This window comes from Carassius carassius, chromosome 19 (assembly GCF_963082965.1).
Source record: "Carassius carassius chromosome 19, fCarCar2.1, whole genome shotgun sequence".
Taxonomy (NCBI): Eukaryota; Metazoa; Chordata; class Actinopteri; order Cypriniformes; family Cyprinidae; genus Carassius; species Carassius carassius.
Genome location: NC_081773.1, coordinates 23,173,220 through 23,189,046, shown reverse-complemented (window position 1 = coordinate 23,189,046; position 15,827 = coordinate 23,173,220). Strand labels below are relative to the sequence as shown.

At 39.1% G+C, this 15,827-nt stretch overlaps 1 protein-coding gene across 2 annotated transcripts in view; it reads left to right on the top strand.

Moving 5' to 3' along the window:
- The window catches only part of LOC132095403 (adenylate cyclase type 5-like), a 72,725-nt gene extending 59,347 nt beyond the window's left edge, over nucleotides 1–13,378 (top strand). The window contains exons 11-20 of one of the 2 annotated variants that reach the window (XM_059500338.1): nucleotides 4,001–4,098; nucleotides 4,412–4,499; nucleotides 5,443–5,559; nucleotides 5,853–6,017; nucleotides 6,798–6,979; nucleotides 7,451–7,583; nucleotides 8,693–8,956; nucleotides 9,429–9,633; nucleotides 9,864–9,988; nucleotides 10,951–13,378. In XM_059500338.1, the coding sequence (XP_059356321.1) occupies nucleotides 4,001–4,098; nucleotides 4,412–4,499; nucleotides 5,443–5,559; nucleotides 5,853–6,017; nucleotides 6,798–6,979; nucleotides 7,451–7,583; nucleotides 8,693–8,956; nucleotides 9,429–9,633; nucleotides 9,864–9,988; nucleotides 10,951–11,079 (1,506 nt within the window). In that variant the 3' untranslated portion in view covers nucleotides 11,080–13,378. The remainder of the gene's footprint in view (nucleotides 1–4,000; nucleotides 4,099–4,411; nucleotides 4,500–5,442; nucleotides 5,560–5,852; nucleotides 6,018–6,797; nucleotides 6,980–7,450; nucleotides 7,584–8,692; nucleotides 8,957–9,428; nucleotides 9,634–9,863; nucleotides 9,989–10,950) is intronic. The other variant, XM_059500339.1, reaches the window with a different exon arrangement.
- Nucleotides 13,379–15,827: the final 2,449 nt, after the last annotated feature.

Below are 15,827 nucleotides of genomic sequence, written 5' to 3'. Positions count from 1 at the left end.
TAATGTAACTGGTAAATTGTTCCTTCAGTTGAATATCAAGAAATAGGGCAGAGAGCCAATCAGAAGTCCATTATAGTACTGTTGTACTGAAAAAAATACTTTGCATCGCACAAAGATGTGGCAAGCTGCTAAGATGAATAGAGGCAATGAAATTCAAGGTCCAGGTTGGAATGAGTCAGAGACTGACGTCTTTATGCTGCACTGTGATTTAAGTCATTTTATGGTGTTACCTTCAAAGTATTTGTTACACTGACCTCCCCTACCTCAGAGAGATGCCAAACTTTCCCAGAAAAGATGTACTTTTTTTCACACGTAGGAGACTAGTTTTCTTTGTGAAGATAGTGATGAAAGGGTAATGGAAAGAAAGTTTCTCAGCCTCTGCATTTGGTGTTCACATCCTCCATCTGCAGTCACATCCAAATGTTTTTTAGCCTGTTGTGCACAAGTCTTCACACGTCTGGCACTGATCACACAGCTCTTTCAGAGACTTGCTTCCAGTTTGTAGTGGAGATAATTATTGCTTTTGTTGCTTCCATTGTCTGTGTCCAGAACGTCTATTTTAGGCTCATGAATGAATCACTGAAGAGAGATTGAAGAGTTCTCTTCCATAGTCTTTGACAAAATATACTTGCTATAATTTTTTTTATATTTACTCTGCTGTTCCAACGTTTGGGGTCAGATAGATTTTCGTTTTTGAAAGAAATAGTTTTATTTCGAAACAACGCATTACAGTACATTGATCAAAAGCTGACAAAGACATTTACGATGTTACCAAACATATCTATTTCAAATAGTTTTCTTTTTAACTTTCTATTCATCAAAGAAAAATTTCTTTTTTTTCACAGAAATATTACGTAGCACAACTGTTTTCAACATTAAGAAATGCTGAGAACCAAATCAGCATATAAGAATGATTTCTGAAGGGTCATGTGACACTAAAGACTGCCGTTTAGTTTAGTTTAGCATTTTTTTAACAAACCAAAAATAAGTTACACAAACAGTTTTACAGTTGTCAAGTCAAGTCTGCTTTATTGTCAATTCTTCCACATGTACAGTACATACATACAGAGAATCGAAATTGTGTTGCTCTCAGACCCCCGGTGCATACAGATAACATTAACAGTAGAGCCTAAAAATCTAGATCAAATATAAAATATAAGAAACAACTATACAATAAGGGGAATGTAAAAAATGCATAATAAAATTAAAAATAAAGTTAAATTAAGCAGCGCAAGGCACGTGGCAGATAGAGTGCAAATCAGTGAAGTGAACAAACAGTGTAGATAAAAGATTTTTAGTGCAAAAAAGAAGCTTATTCAGTCTGATAAATTGACAAAGGGCTCAAGAGCAGTTATTTTATTTAACTGACTTATGAGGTGTTAGAGTGACGTCAGTTCCATGGTGAATGAGGTAGTGAGCAGACCAATGCTGCACAAAGTGACTGGTGCATGCCATCGTATGTTAGTGGGGGGGGGGTGGAAGGACCTGGGGATGTGGGATCTGGGGGGGAGGTTTCATAGTTCAGTGGTACATGGGGCAGAAGAGGGACTGGGGGGCAAGTTTGGGAGCGAGTTCAGCTTCCTGACAGCCTGATGGATGAAGCTGTCCTTCAGTCTGCTGGTTCTGGCCTGGAGACTCCGCAGTCTCCTCCCTGATGGCAGCAGACTGAAGAAGCTGTGTGACGGGTGGGTGGGATCACCTGAGATGCAGAGGGCTTTGCGAGTGAGACGGGTGTGAAGAGGAGGGGGCTCAGCACACATCCTTGGGGGGCCCCAGTGTTCAGTGTGATGGTGCTGGATGTGTTGTTGCCGACCCGTACTGCCTGAGGTCTTCCAGTCAGAAAGCCCAACAGCCAGTTGCACAGCGAAGTGTTGAGCGCCAGCTGGATCAGTTTGTAAATGAGCTGTTGAGGGATTATTGTGTTGAATGCTGAACTGAAGTCTATGAACAGCATTCTGACTTATGAGTCCTTTTTGTCCAGATGTGTGAGTGCTGAGTGGACGGCAGTGGAGATGGCATCATCGGTCGAACGGTAGGACCGATATGCAAACTGGAAGGGGTCCAGGTAGGGGGGGAGGGTAGACTTGATGTTGTGCATGACTAGCCGTTCAAAGCACTTCATGAGGATGGGAGTAAGTGCAACAGGACGGTAGTCATTGAAGCAGGATGGAGATGGCTTCTTCAGAACTGGAATGATGGTGGTAGTTTTGAAACATGTGGGAACAACAGCCTGACTCAGTGAGATGTTGAAAATGTCTGTGAAGACATCAGTGAGTTCTGCTGCACAGTCTCTCAGTACACGCCCAGGGATGTTGTCAGGACCCGGAGCTTTGCGTGCATTGATCCTGCTGAAGGATCTCCTCACACTGTCTGGGGTCAGCGTCATCACCTGGTCGCCGGGAGGAGGTGGAGTCTTCAGTGCAGTAGTGCTGTTTTGTTGCTCAAAGCGAGCGATGAAGGTGTTCAGCTCGTTCAGCAGTGAGATGTTGTTGTCACAGGTCCGCGGTGGGGGCTTGTAGTCCGTAATGGTCTGTATCCCCTGCCACAGGCTCCTAGTGTCTCTGTTGTCGCTGAATTAATGGACTATCCTCCCAGAGTGCTGTCTCTTAGCCTCTCTGATGCCGTTGTGTTGAAGCAGTCTTGAAGAACCTCTGATGATCCTTTTGGCCACACTTGAATCTGTTTTTGAACTGGTTTGGTGACTTTAATGAGCGGTCTGTATGCAGGCATTAGCATGACAGTGATGTGGTCTGAGGCTCCGAGGTGGGGGAGGGGGAGGGCTTTGTAAGCTCCTCTCTGTGTGGTGTAAACGAAGTCCAAAATGTTATTACCTTGAGTTGGAAAGTTAATGTGTTGGTGTATTTTTGGAAACACACTCTTTAAGTCAGCATGGTTGAAATCCCCAGCTATGATGTAAAAAGCATCAGGATGTGCTGTCTGCTGCTCACTGATGTGCTGGTACAGTTCATTTAGTGCGTCGTTCCTGTTGCTGTTGATGTTGTTCGGGGGAATGTAAACGGAAATGAGCAGTATGGCAGTATATTCCCTCAGCCGGCACTTAATAATCATAAACTCCACCAGGGGTGAGCAGTGCTTGCAGATCACAACAGCATCGTGGCACCACGCGTTGTTGATGTAAACACAAAGCCCGCCGCCATGGGTTTTTCCTCCTGCGACGAGAGCTCTGTCCGCTCAATAACACGTCAGCTGGTCGAGCTGAATAGTGCCGTCTGGAACGCTGTTGCTGAGCCATGTTTCCATGAACACAAAAACACAACAGTCTCTTACAGTCCTCTGAGTTGAACGTAATAATCAAATGTAGTCCAGTTTATTGTCCAACGAGCGTACGTTAGCCAGTACGATGGTGGGGATAGATGGCTTGTGTGGGTTAGCCGTTAGCCTAGTCCGGATACCCCCGCGCTTACCCCTCTTCTGCTTCCTCTCACACTGCTTGTGGCGCCTCTGCTGTGGGCGAGATATAGTCGTGGGGGTCAGTGATGGTGTAGGCCTCCGTGATAGCCATGATAGCTGCCATGATAGTGATTTACGGGCAAAAACTTTTAATACATTATTTTTTTTGAATTGTAATCAGATAAAATATTTAAAAAGATAGTTCACCCAAAAATGAAAATTCTGTCATTAATTACCCTTGCTGACTATGGAGGGTCAAAAAGCTCTCGGATTTCATCAAAAATATCTTAATTATCTTAAACGATTAGTGTGACAGAATTGTAATTTTTGGCTGAAATATCCCTTTAATGGGTTTAAAATGGCAATATCTGTAAAAAAATTTTTTTTTTTTTCAAATCAGCCAATTATCCCAAAGAACTGGTAAAGTTAAAGAAAACCCATTGACTGGGAACCCTGGTTTTTCAGTACAAACTGAAGTAGACAATGAACTACTCCTCTCAGTCGGTAAAACACTACTTGCTTTCACATGTTATTTGAACTGTATTTGTAACCCCACTCTTTTCTCTCCTCTTTCCTCACCTTCTCTCAGTACTCCAAACAGGTAGACGCCAGGTTCGGAGCATACGTAGCCTGCGCCTCCCTCGTCTTTTTATTCATCTGCTTCATTCAGATCGTCATTGTGCCACAGTAAGTACACTTCAGTTAAATGCCTGATCCTAGCAAATGTTTTCTGGTCCATTCAAACAAGCCAAAGGCTTAGAGAAGGTTTTGTTTGATTCTGAATGGGAATGTCACATAGCCTTCATACACAGAAGCTTTCATTCATTTTAACTTTGTAAAGGTGAAGATAGTTAGTACCTGAGCAGCCAAAACAGCCAAGGGAGGTATTTCCTCTCCCTTAAACCCTATGTTAATTATGATATATAATAGTTGTTTAAAATGACACAGTTATTTTCTATTCACCTGGTTTCCTCTCTACACCTTTTTGTTTTCTCTGCAGCTCTGGGTTGATGGTTGGCTTCTATATGTTGTGCCTCGTCCTCCTGATGGCCGTCATGTTTATCTCAGCCATTTACTCCTGTTTTGGGGTCAGTGAAATGTTGGTATTGAATGAATTTTACCCTTTATAATATAAGTGCAACATTGGGAAATTCTGCATAATAGTAATTATTTTTTATAGAATAAAGAGAACAAACCTTGAGCAACATCAACAACAATGCAGGAAAACACAAAACCCTCCTCCTCAGCCCTAGAAAACAATACATCTTAACACGTCCTTCACAGACCATTTCATAACACTCTTACAGACACATCATCGCTATATCCAAGTGTTTATCAACCTTCAAATTCTCCACTAAAATAACCTGAGCGGGTGTGATTGATATTGGGTTTTTAGCTGCGTCAATGTGAGCAGGTCTCCTGAGACAGTGAGTCACACAGAGCAAAGCCAGAGACACAATGTAGCGCTGGCAGCTCATTTGTGCACACTGAGGTGGAATTGTCACCGCATCGCTCCATGGGCAGCAAGGGGCATTGCAGGTCTTTCCTTAGAGATCCTGTGGAATTAGATTCTGAACTTCCTGATCCGTATATGTGTGTGTATATATATATATATATATATATATATATATATATATATATATATATATATATATATATATATATATATATATATATATATATATATATATATATATATATATATATATATATATATATATATATATATATATATATATATATATATATACCGGTATATAATTATTTAATAAAAAAATATTATTACAATGTAAAATAACTGTTTTCTATTTGAATATATAAGTAATTTATTTCTGTGATGGCAAACCTCAATATACTTTTTTTTCCAGGATTTCTGAGCAGAAAGTTCAAAAGAAAAACATCTTAAGTTTACCTTTATACTTTTATTTGTAAAAAATCATCATGTGACCACATTAAATGGTCCTCAGATACCCTTGAGTTATGTTTATTAATTTTGTGAAACTCAATTCATGTTTCTCTCTCTATTGACAGTTTTTCCCTGTGCCTCTGCAAACTCTGTCAAAAAGGATTGTTCAGTCCAGACTCAACAGCACCCTGGTGGGGGTTTTTACAATCGTCCTGGTCTTTCTCTCCGCTTTCATTAACATTGTGAGTCTTACAAGTCTTAACCTCAGGATTCTGTGCCTTAATGTCTCAGATATTTAGTTATTTCATGCACTAGTGATACATTAAGTGATACATAAACTGTGTAGCCATATAGCCGTGCAACTAACACTTAATCAGTCTCACAATATTTAACGACCTACAGGTGTATAGACAGAATTGCAAAAATAGAAATCTTTAGTTCTGCAATCATCATATGCTTTTGAGGAATTGACTTTTGACATTGAAGTGCTTCACAGATGTGTAGTTAATTAAATGAATCTTCATCTGTCCTTTAGTTCACCTGCAGTACGGATGACCTGAAGACATGTTTAGGACAGGAGTTTAACATCAGCCCCAGTGATGTGAACGTTTGCCATGTCCGCAACTCTTCCTTCAACTACACTCTCTGGTCTCAGGACAGCCTCTGCAACAGCTCGTCACCCGCCTGCAATTTCCCAGAGGTGTGGCACTGTTCTCAGACCAGTTCAGTTTTGTAGTTTTGTGAAAATTTGCTGGAAATGTACTTACCTTCAGATCATCCAAGGTGTAGACAGGTTTGTTACTTCATTGACAGATTTGGAGAAATTTAGCTTTACATCCCTTGCTTACCAAAGGATCCTTTGCAGTGAATGGGTGCCGCCAGAATGAGAGTCCAAACAGCAGATCAAAACATCACAATGATACACAAGTAATCCACATGACTCCAGAAACATGTTCGTACGTGTCCCAATCTATAACATTGCTTTATCCAGTGAGAACATCATCTGAATCAGGCGAGAAAAATTCACAGATCAAGCACTGTTTACAAGTGAAAACAGTTCTAAAAAAATATTTTGGATGTTGATGTGAGAGGAAAATAGGGGATGGACTTTTTCACTGGAGGAAGAGTTATGAATTAAGTTAAAATGTCTTGATGGTTTTGTTTATTACAAATACGCAGCTTTTCACTTCACAAGTTTTGATGAATAAACAACTCATTATATTGGATGGCCTGAGGGTTAGGAGTACATTTTCAGCAAATATTCATTTTTGGGTGAACTATTCCTTAACGTAGTCAGTGAGCAGCTACTAACTAGTTTGGGCCAGCTTGAACCAGCTAATAGCAGCATGTTCCAAGTTTATTTTTCATAGCTGTAATTTTAGGCACTGCTCTGAAACGCATGTCCTTTTGATAAATCATATATGGAATAAGATAAGGGTAGACAAAAGACTAATGTCTGAATATTTTTCTCTTTCTGCAGTATTTCTCTTCATGTGTCCTGCTCAGTTTACTGGCCTGCTCAGTGTTCCTACAGATCAGCAGTATTGGTAAACTCTTCCTCATGCTCTTCATTGAGGTCCTGTACGTGCTTATCATGGAGGTGCCCGAGGTCAGCCTTTTTGACAATGTGGACCTACTGGTCATGGCCAATGCCAATGCCATGTGAGTATCTAGATTTTAGCCAAGCAGCACAGTGTCTTGGATCTTTGTATAACCAGGCTAATGAATCCTGTTGAGTGTTTACAGTAGTTACTTATTTGTCCTATCAGTTCTACTGAGTCTATCTTAAAGATAAAGTCAGCTGTGCTCTATCCCTCTGATACATTTGCTTTTTCTTTGTCTTCACAGAGAGTATAATAATGGAACAATGTAAGATAAAATCAATGAAATCGAGACACTGATCTCAAAGAAATGCCAGTGAGCCTGTTGTTTTCACTGCATGAGCATGAAGATTGCTGTCACCACAGGGATAAATCAAATGTGTGACCATGTGGCCTGATCTAGTGTCGTGATATGATATTTATCATGCTAACAGATTCAAATTTACTCAGTTAGATTTGAACGCTTTAGATCATCATGCTGTTTGCCTTACGGTGTGACAGTTGTTGAAAGTCAGTGCTCTCTATGTTGCAGCTGTGCAATGGACACCCGGGTTCCTCTAAAGATCATGACTCCAGTTGTCATCACAGTTTTTGTGCTGGCTCTCTACCTTCATGCACAGCAGGTGGAGTCTACAGCCAGACTAGACTTTCTCTGGAAGTTACAGGTGTGTTTGTCTGTGTATGTCTTTGTAATGATGTAGAAAATGTATGTTATGACGGCTTAAAAATTCAACTTTGAACTCAGAAATTTATATTCAAATAGATATATTAGTAATTTTAAATTGTAATAGAATTACACAGTATTACTCTTTTAACTGATTTGTGATCAAATAAATGTAGCCCTAGTGAGCATAAAAGACTGTATTTAAAAGCATTTAAAAACAATCTCACCAACCCCAAACCTTTCAACGGTAGTAATGGTGAATTTATATAATATTGCATATTGATCCAGTTTGGCTTTCAGGGCCCTATCATACACTCGGCGCAATGTGACACAAGGCGCAGAGTGTATGATAGGGCCCAGCAAGTGTGTTTGCTTTTTTTTTTTTTTTTTTTTTTTTTTTTTTTGCATTTTCCCGTCCAGCGCAATCGCGTTTAATTAGCAAATGCATTTGCGCCCATTTGTGCGCCCATGGGCGTGCTGGTCTAAAAAAGAGGTGTTTTCAGGCGCATTGCTGGCGCGTTGCTAATTTTTTAGGAGCTGAAAATAGACTGCTTGTTTTTTGTTATTTAAAGAACGCTTTGGTAGAAAATGCGCCTCTGGGCAGGTCCACAGTGCTCTGTGACTTTGCTTATTACACACAGGGATGCGCATCACACAAACATGCCAAATATTAAAAACAAAAGGATCACAGTGTAAAAGATTATTATTGTGTGTGCTACATAAATATAAAAATGTAATGATGGATAGTCATTGCGTGTATTAGAATTAGGCTACCTATTTGCAATTCAACTTATTACTACTTATAATGATGAATGAAATTCTACTCCATCCTATGCCGCCTTCACCTCGGGAGGCTTTGGTGGATTCCTGCTTGTCCCGTAGATGATCTGCTCGCGCGCTTTAACTTTGCGCACGAGCAGATCGGTTTCTTTGCTTGAGAAGCGTTCAGCTTTTCCGCCAACAAATTCTGCCATGTAAATAGCGATCCGCCATGGCGCTTAGATCGTTAAAATAGGGCCCTCAGTGTTGCAGCAATGCAACATTTATCAAGTTGATTTCTCTACCTTTCAGTTATTTGTAGCATCATCCTTTATTTTGTTGCATTCACAGGCCACAGAGGAGAAGGAGGAGATGGAAGAACTTCAGGCCTACAACCGTCGGCTTCTCCACAACATCTTGCCCAAAGACGTGGCCGCACACTTTCTGGCGCGCGAGCGGCGGAATGACGAGCTGTATTATCAGTCGTGTGAATGTGTGGCTGTCATGTTTGCCTCTATCAGCAATTTCTCTGAGTTCTACGTGGAACTGGAGGCCAATAATGAAGGTGTGGAGTGCTTGAGACTCCTCAACGAGATCATCGCCGACTTTGATGAGGTACGGCGATTTCTGACAAACCTTAGAACTGTTGCAATACTTTTAAGCTACTTTTAAGTGCGGTACAATTGTACAATTGACTTTCTACTGCAGTTGGAGTTGAAAATACTTTCAATCAAGTAAATAATAATAAAACAAAAAATACTAAAAACATTCTATTTAAAGTAGTCTGTATATAAATGTCTAATTCATAACGTGTGTGTGTGTGTGTTTATTAATGTTTTTTTTTATTTGTATCTATTAATAAATAAATGTAAAACCGACCGTTTAACTTAGATTTATACTTTATTTTAGTTCTTGCATTAAATATTTTTTTTTTACTTTCTTTGCAACAGTTGGTCTCTATTTAAACCTGTGTGTGAAACCTACATCTTCAAGTCTTTCTAAACCGACTCTGTTCATACAAATGTAGAAGTTTATTACCTTCTCATTTCTAGATGAAGGTCATAACCTCATTTCACTTTTCTTGCAGATCATTAGCGAGGATCAGTTTCGTCAACTAGAAAAGATCAAAACCATTGGCAGCACCTACATGGCCGCGTCTGGGCTTAATGACTCCACTTATGATAAAGCAGGAAGGTCACACATTCGCGCTCTAGCCGACTACGCTATGCGCCTCATGGACCAGATGAAGTACATCAATGAACACTCTTTCAATAACTTCAAAATGAAGATCGGTAAGGATTTGGCTTAGCCACTCTTAGATTTCCTCCAATAAGCTGCCTTATCTTTATTATTTTAATTTGATTCATTTTATGAAATAGTCCCTTTACCCTTGCAAAAAGGCTTTCTGTAGAAATGTAACATTCTGTCAGACAAAGACTTTCATATAATGACTCAAATATTTTACTGTTGTAAAATGAAAAGCTTGTTGTCATGAAAGCTCATAAATGACCTTGTGCTGTAGGTCTCAATATAGGTCCCGTCGTGGCTGGTGTCATAGGGGCTCGTAAACCGCAATATGACATATGGGGGAATACTGTGAATGTAGCCAGCCGTATGGACAGCACTGGGGTACCTGAGAGAATACAGGTGAGATGCATTCTAGGTCTCTGTGATTGACCAGATATCCTGTAGGTACTGTAGGGTCTAAAAGATTGAAAATCTGTGATTCAAAATCTTAATTAACCCTGGAAATAAATACAGTTTTAAGATGTTTAAAAAGTTTAAACAAAGAAACATTATGTGAAATGATTAACAAATATTTATTATGGAGTGCTTCTATTTTGTGGTTTATTTAACGTTTCATTTAAATAGTTCTTAATGATAATAAGCTCTACATCTTGAAAAAAAAGTTTGTTTTTTTCTCAAATTAAAAATGAGGATTTTTCAAATCATGTTTCCTCTTTAATGCACTTATCAGAATATCAAAAGATTTGTGTTGTTGTTGTTGTTTGTTAAATGTGCTATTTAATTTATAATCTGCAAAGTAGTGGATAAACGGAAATCAGCCACGTTTTACATTTATGAATGATGTTTATGACTTTTTAAAAAAATAATGTCTTGGGAATAATTTATAAATGTGAGAATAAACTAAAAATGTAACAAACTGTTGTAATCTGGCTCAGAGGAAGATAGAAGTCATGTCTTTTTGCAGTTTTTCTGTTGATTAAAGGATAATACAAGACTTCTTCAGCTTGCAAATAGGTGTAAGAAGCAAATTAAATGAAATGCACATAGTTTGTGAAAAAGTGTGATGTGCTGAAGCAACAGATAATATTTTTGAAATCAGCACCTCAAAATAAGTAACAAACAAGTATTGGAAAATTATGCAGAGCAGTATATTATAATTTGAAATAAATACAGAATTTTTTAAATGTAGCTAATTTGAAAATGTTTATAATTTCATTTTTTCATTTTCTTTTTTTTTTATGTAAAACACAACCATTTTCATTAGTGGTCTCAGGTTTAGATCAGTAAAACTGTCTAATTTTCCTTACAAACTCTTTGGTCCTTTATAAATACTCATGGGCTCTTTATTTCTCTCTTTTTAGGTCACAACTGACCTCTACCAGGTTCTCAGCTCATATAACTACACACTGGAGTGCAGAGGCGTTGTGAAAGTCAAGGGCAAAGGAGAAATGACAACCTACTTCCTAAATGGAGGACCCAACAGCAGTTAACACTCAACGTCTGATATTCAGAACACTTTCGAGATGATATGAGGATGAGACGCTTTGGGCCGGGCCTCCCAGGCTGTTAAAGGGCATCCTCTTGGACCAATCACAATAGGATTTGTTCAGAAACAGCCTTCAGCCAGTCTAAAAAAGGCCTCTTTGCACACTGAGACTTCCTATAGGATTAACAGAGGGCTTTGGCCCCTTTATTTAAGGCATGGAACAGCTCAGAAAGACGGTTCATCCTCAGAGACCAAAGAAACAAAGGAATCTCAAGGCATACAAAGCAGTTCTCCCGGTCTTATATTTCTTATATTGCCAAGAGAGGACAGATGAACTGCATTCTCTGCACCTGGCTTTGGCGGTCTCAGGTGTGGCTGGACTGTGATCTTAATCCACCGAGTGGTCCTGGTGGCTCCGAATTAACTGCATGAACACTGAAGCAAATATACCTGTAAAACACATGTTTTATGTGTATATGATTCATCAGTGTATGTAAAGAGTTCTGTTCATACGGTCTTGTTGTGTTCAACACTGTCTAGGTGATATCACAGTAGATAGAGATATCACAATGAGCTAATATATTGTAGAAGGCCATAGTGAGCACAGCAGCTCTGCAACCCTTTATGGTTTCCTGAACTTTGCTGCAGCGACTGTGGTTGTTACTGGTAAGGGGGAGCGAGCATTGTCAGTGTTAGCTCTGAATGATCTAGAGTTGAGAATAAAGCCCTGTTTATGCCACCGCCGACTTGAAAATTCATTTTCAGTGTTGGGATTTGCTCAGGTCCAATTTAGACCAACCTGATGGAGCATGTCAATCTGTCTTCAGTCAGAAACAGTCAGCAATTTATGTCTATAATCATGTGCAGGGTCAGTATTTAAAAAACGATGCATACAGTATGACTGTATGTGGACCCAAATAGGCCAGCGTTTATTTACAGATAAATGGCCGCCCACATTGACAGAGCGCATACTGATACTCGTTAATCTTTAATATGAAGCATAATGCACAGTTACAACTAAAATACAAAAATAATTTTTTCTTCCAGAATGTTCATTTTAGCAGTGTTAACTAGTTGTCAATAAGAAATGAGACTGAACAAGTAACCAACCGGAACAGTGGATGGTGTGACATGCAAGTCGCTGGCGGCATGAACAGGGCATGTGACGGTCTGTTCCAATTACAAATTTACATTCTCCAGATTACAGACACTTGTATACACTGAAGACACTTTTAAGGACAGAGGAAAATGGTCAAATATGGCTGTTTTTGTATTTTTAACATTTTATATTTTGACTCCAAAAGCTAAACTGTCAATGCTATTTTAGATAATATATTTTATACATTAATATATTAGAATGCTGTCTATAAATACATACATATAAATATATAATGGAACACTACAATCCTGCACATTTGAACAGGAGGGAGAGGTTTTTAAGTGTAAATTATCAGTCACCCTTTTCTGTTGCTGCGTCCATTTGGATAAAATCAGTAGCTTGCCTTGTAACCACGTAAGCATAATATGTTTGGCCTTTCTCCAAAAAGGGTTTCTGTATCCTGTCAAGTACACTACAATGTAATTCTGAGTAGAAAATAGATTTGCAGGAGGCAAAATGGCAATTGAGTGTTTCAGAACAGCCACAGTCGTTTAAAGCTTGGCAAACACAACTGCAAATACTGATTTTAGCCTTGCGTTTATAGTGCATGGGACAACAAGTGGGGATCCTCTAGGAATGACTTCGTTGTGCCACAAATCTTCACCATTTTTGCACTGCAGCTCGACCAGCATTTCCTTCTCTCCCTCAGTTCAGTCTGATGGTACGACCCAATGAATGTCCATTTTCTCCAATGAGGCCTTGTATGTAATAATTGCAGTGTGTACACAAACTGGGTACAAGTAACTTTTTTTTTTTTTTTTGCTTTACCTATTTCAGATACAGTCAAGCAGGATTATGATATAATGTGTTGGAAAAATAAATCTGCATTTCATGCGTTATGAAACTGTAAACTATATTCAGTCCTGGAGTCCGTTCTTCATACCTTGCTTAATACATCTGAGATTATTTGAAAGATTCCAGATCTAGTAGTCATGATAACTGAACTCTGGTTAATTTGGTTATTCATACGAATTTCCGGATTTGATACAAATATCTGGATTAAGTTGTCTAAGATTAGTGAGTGTTCTCGTGTTCCCAAAAAGTGCAGATTTATCCAGTGTTGCCATCTAATTTTCAAGGGAAGTTGCTAAAGCAAGGTCGATTTGTTGCTAAAAGTTGCTAAATGTTGCCAAATAAATGTTAAAAATAACTAAATATGTTGATAGGTGCTTTTGGAAGAAAAAATTGCTAGGGTAGTGTGAAAAGTTGATAAATTTAGCAACAAAAACACTGGAACACTGGATGTATCAATACTTGAAACCACAATCAGCAATGCAGCGATTGGCTGGCGGTAACAGCAACAGCAACGTAATTACATCATATTTTTAAAAAAGACTTCTGATGAAAAAACAGCCAAGCGAACAAAACTGCATAAATTTAATAATAGATGAATAGAAATAAATGAAATTGTTTATAAATGAAAATAAATGAAATATTTTTTTTATTCCCAATTATATTCATGATTTCTTCTATTTGTACAGACTTTACATTTTTATTTCAGAGTTGTAATTGGCAATTCCCACTCCCATAATAGCTGTCACCACCCAAATTAAAGGGGTCATATTATGTTGCTAAAAAGAACATCATATTGTGCAGTTGCTGTAATGCAATGTGTTCCGCTATCTGAAAACCTGGGGTGCCAAGATACGATTGGGTAAACTGGCAGTGGGCAGGTTTCACATACCAAAACAGAGACTGATATTCCGGCCCTGATCAATGCACACAAACTGAAGTCTTTGGTTCTTTTAATTGTGATGATTTTGGCTCATGTTTAACAAAAACCCACCAATTCACTCTAAATCTCAACAAATTAGAATACTTCATAAGACCAAAAAAAAAAAACATTTTTAGTGAATTGTTGGCCTACTACAAAGTATGTTCATTTACTGTACATGTACTCAATACTTTGTGGGGCTCCTTTTGCTTTAATTACTTTCTCAATTCGGCGTGGCATGGAGGTGATCAGTTTGTGGCACTGCTGAGGTGGTATGAAAGCCCAGGTTTCTTTGACCGTGGCCTTCAGCTCATCTGCATTGTTTGGTCTCTTGTTTCTCATTTTCCTCTTGACAATACCCCATAGATTCTCTATGAGGTTCAGGTCTGGTGAGTTTGCTGGCCAGTCAAGCACACTAATGGTAATTTAACCAACTTTTGGTGCTTTTGGCAGTGTGGGCAGGTCCCAAATCCTGCTGGAAAATGAAATCAGCATCTACAAAAAGCTGGTCAGCAGAAGGAAGCATGAAGTGCTCCAAAATTTCTTGGTAAACGGGTGCAGTGACTTTGGTTTTCAAAAAACACAATGGACCACCAGCAGATGACATTGCACCCCAAATCATCACAGACTGTGGAAACTTGCACTGGCACTGGACTTCAATCAACTTGGGCTATGAGCTTCTCCACCCTTCCTCCAGACTCTAGGACCTTGGTTTCCAAATGAAATACAAAACTTGCTCTCATCTGAAAAGAGGACTTTGGATCACTGGGCAACAGTCCAGTTCTTTTTCTCCTTAGCCCAGGTAAGATGCCTCTGATGTTGTCTGTGGTTCAGGAGTGGCTTAACAAGAGGAATACGACAACTGTAGCCAAATTCCTTGACACGTCTGTGTGTGGTGGCTCTTGATGCCTTGACCCCAGCCTCAGTCCATTCCTTGTGAAGTTCACTCAAATTCTTGAATTGATTTTGCTTGACAGTCCTCATAAGGCTGTGGTTCTCTCGGTTGGTTGTGCATCTTTTTCTTCCACAGTTTTTTCTTCCACTCAGCTTTCTGTTAACATGGATACAGCACTCTGTGAACAGCCAGCTTCTTTGGCAATAAATGTGTGTGTCCTACCTTCCTTGTGAAGGGTGTAAATGATTGTCTTCTGGACAACTGTCAGATCAGCAGTCTTCCCCATGATTGTGTAGCCTAGTGAACCAAACTGAGAGACCATTTTAAAGACTCAGGAAACCTTTGCTGGTGTTTTGAGTTGATTAGCTGATTGGCATGTCACCATTCTAATTTGTTGAGTTTGTGAATTGGTGGGTTTGTGTTAAATGTGAGCCAAAATCATCACAATTAAAAGAACCAAACTTAAACTACTTCAGTCTGTGTGCACTGGATTTATTTAATACACAAGTTTCACAATTTGAGTTGTACAGAACACACTCAAATATTTGGGTTGAACTCTTCTGGAACAGTGCTGTAAATACAACTTAACCACTGATTTGTAGTTGTGTCCTCTTTGGGAAGGCCAAAGAAAGTAGTTCTGCTTTCACAATGAAACATCATCTCCATGACATGGCACCGGCGGCAACAGCAAGAATCAAAGGTTATGCCTTCTTTCTTTGCATGAACATTTGGGTGGCGTTATGCATATCTTCCCACATCTTGATGTAGATATGTGGTGGCGTGATTAAACGAGGCATTTTAGGGGGGCGTGGATGAGTCTTATCTTTTTATAAAGAATATCTCTTTGAATTTGAGACTTTAGTCTTTGCAACTTCACAAATCTTCTTTATGCACCAAAAGCTTGTAACACTCCAAAGAGAAAGGAAAACTTGAAATCGCATCATATGACCCCTGTATAGCATGTGACTCCAATACAATTATAAA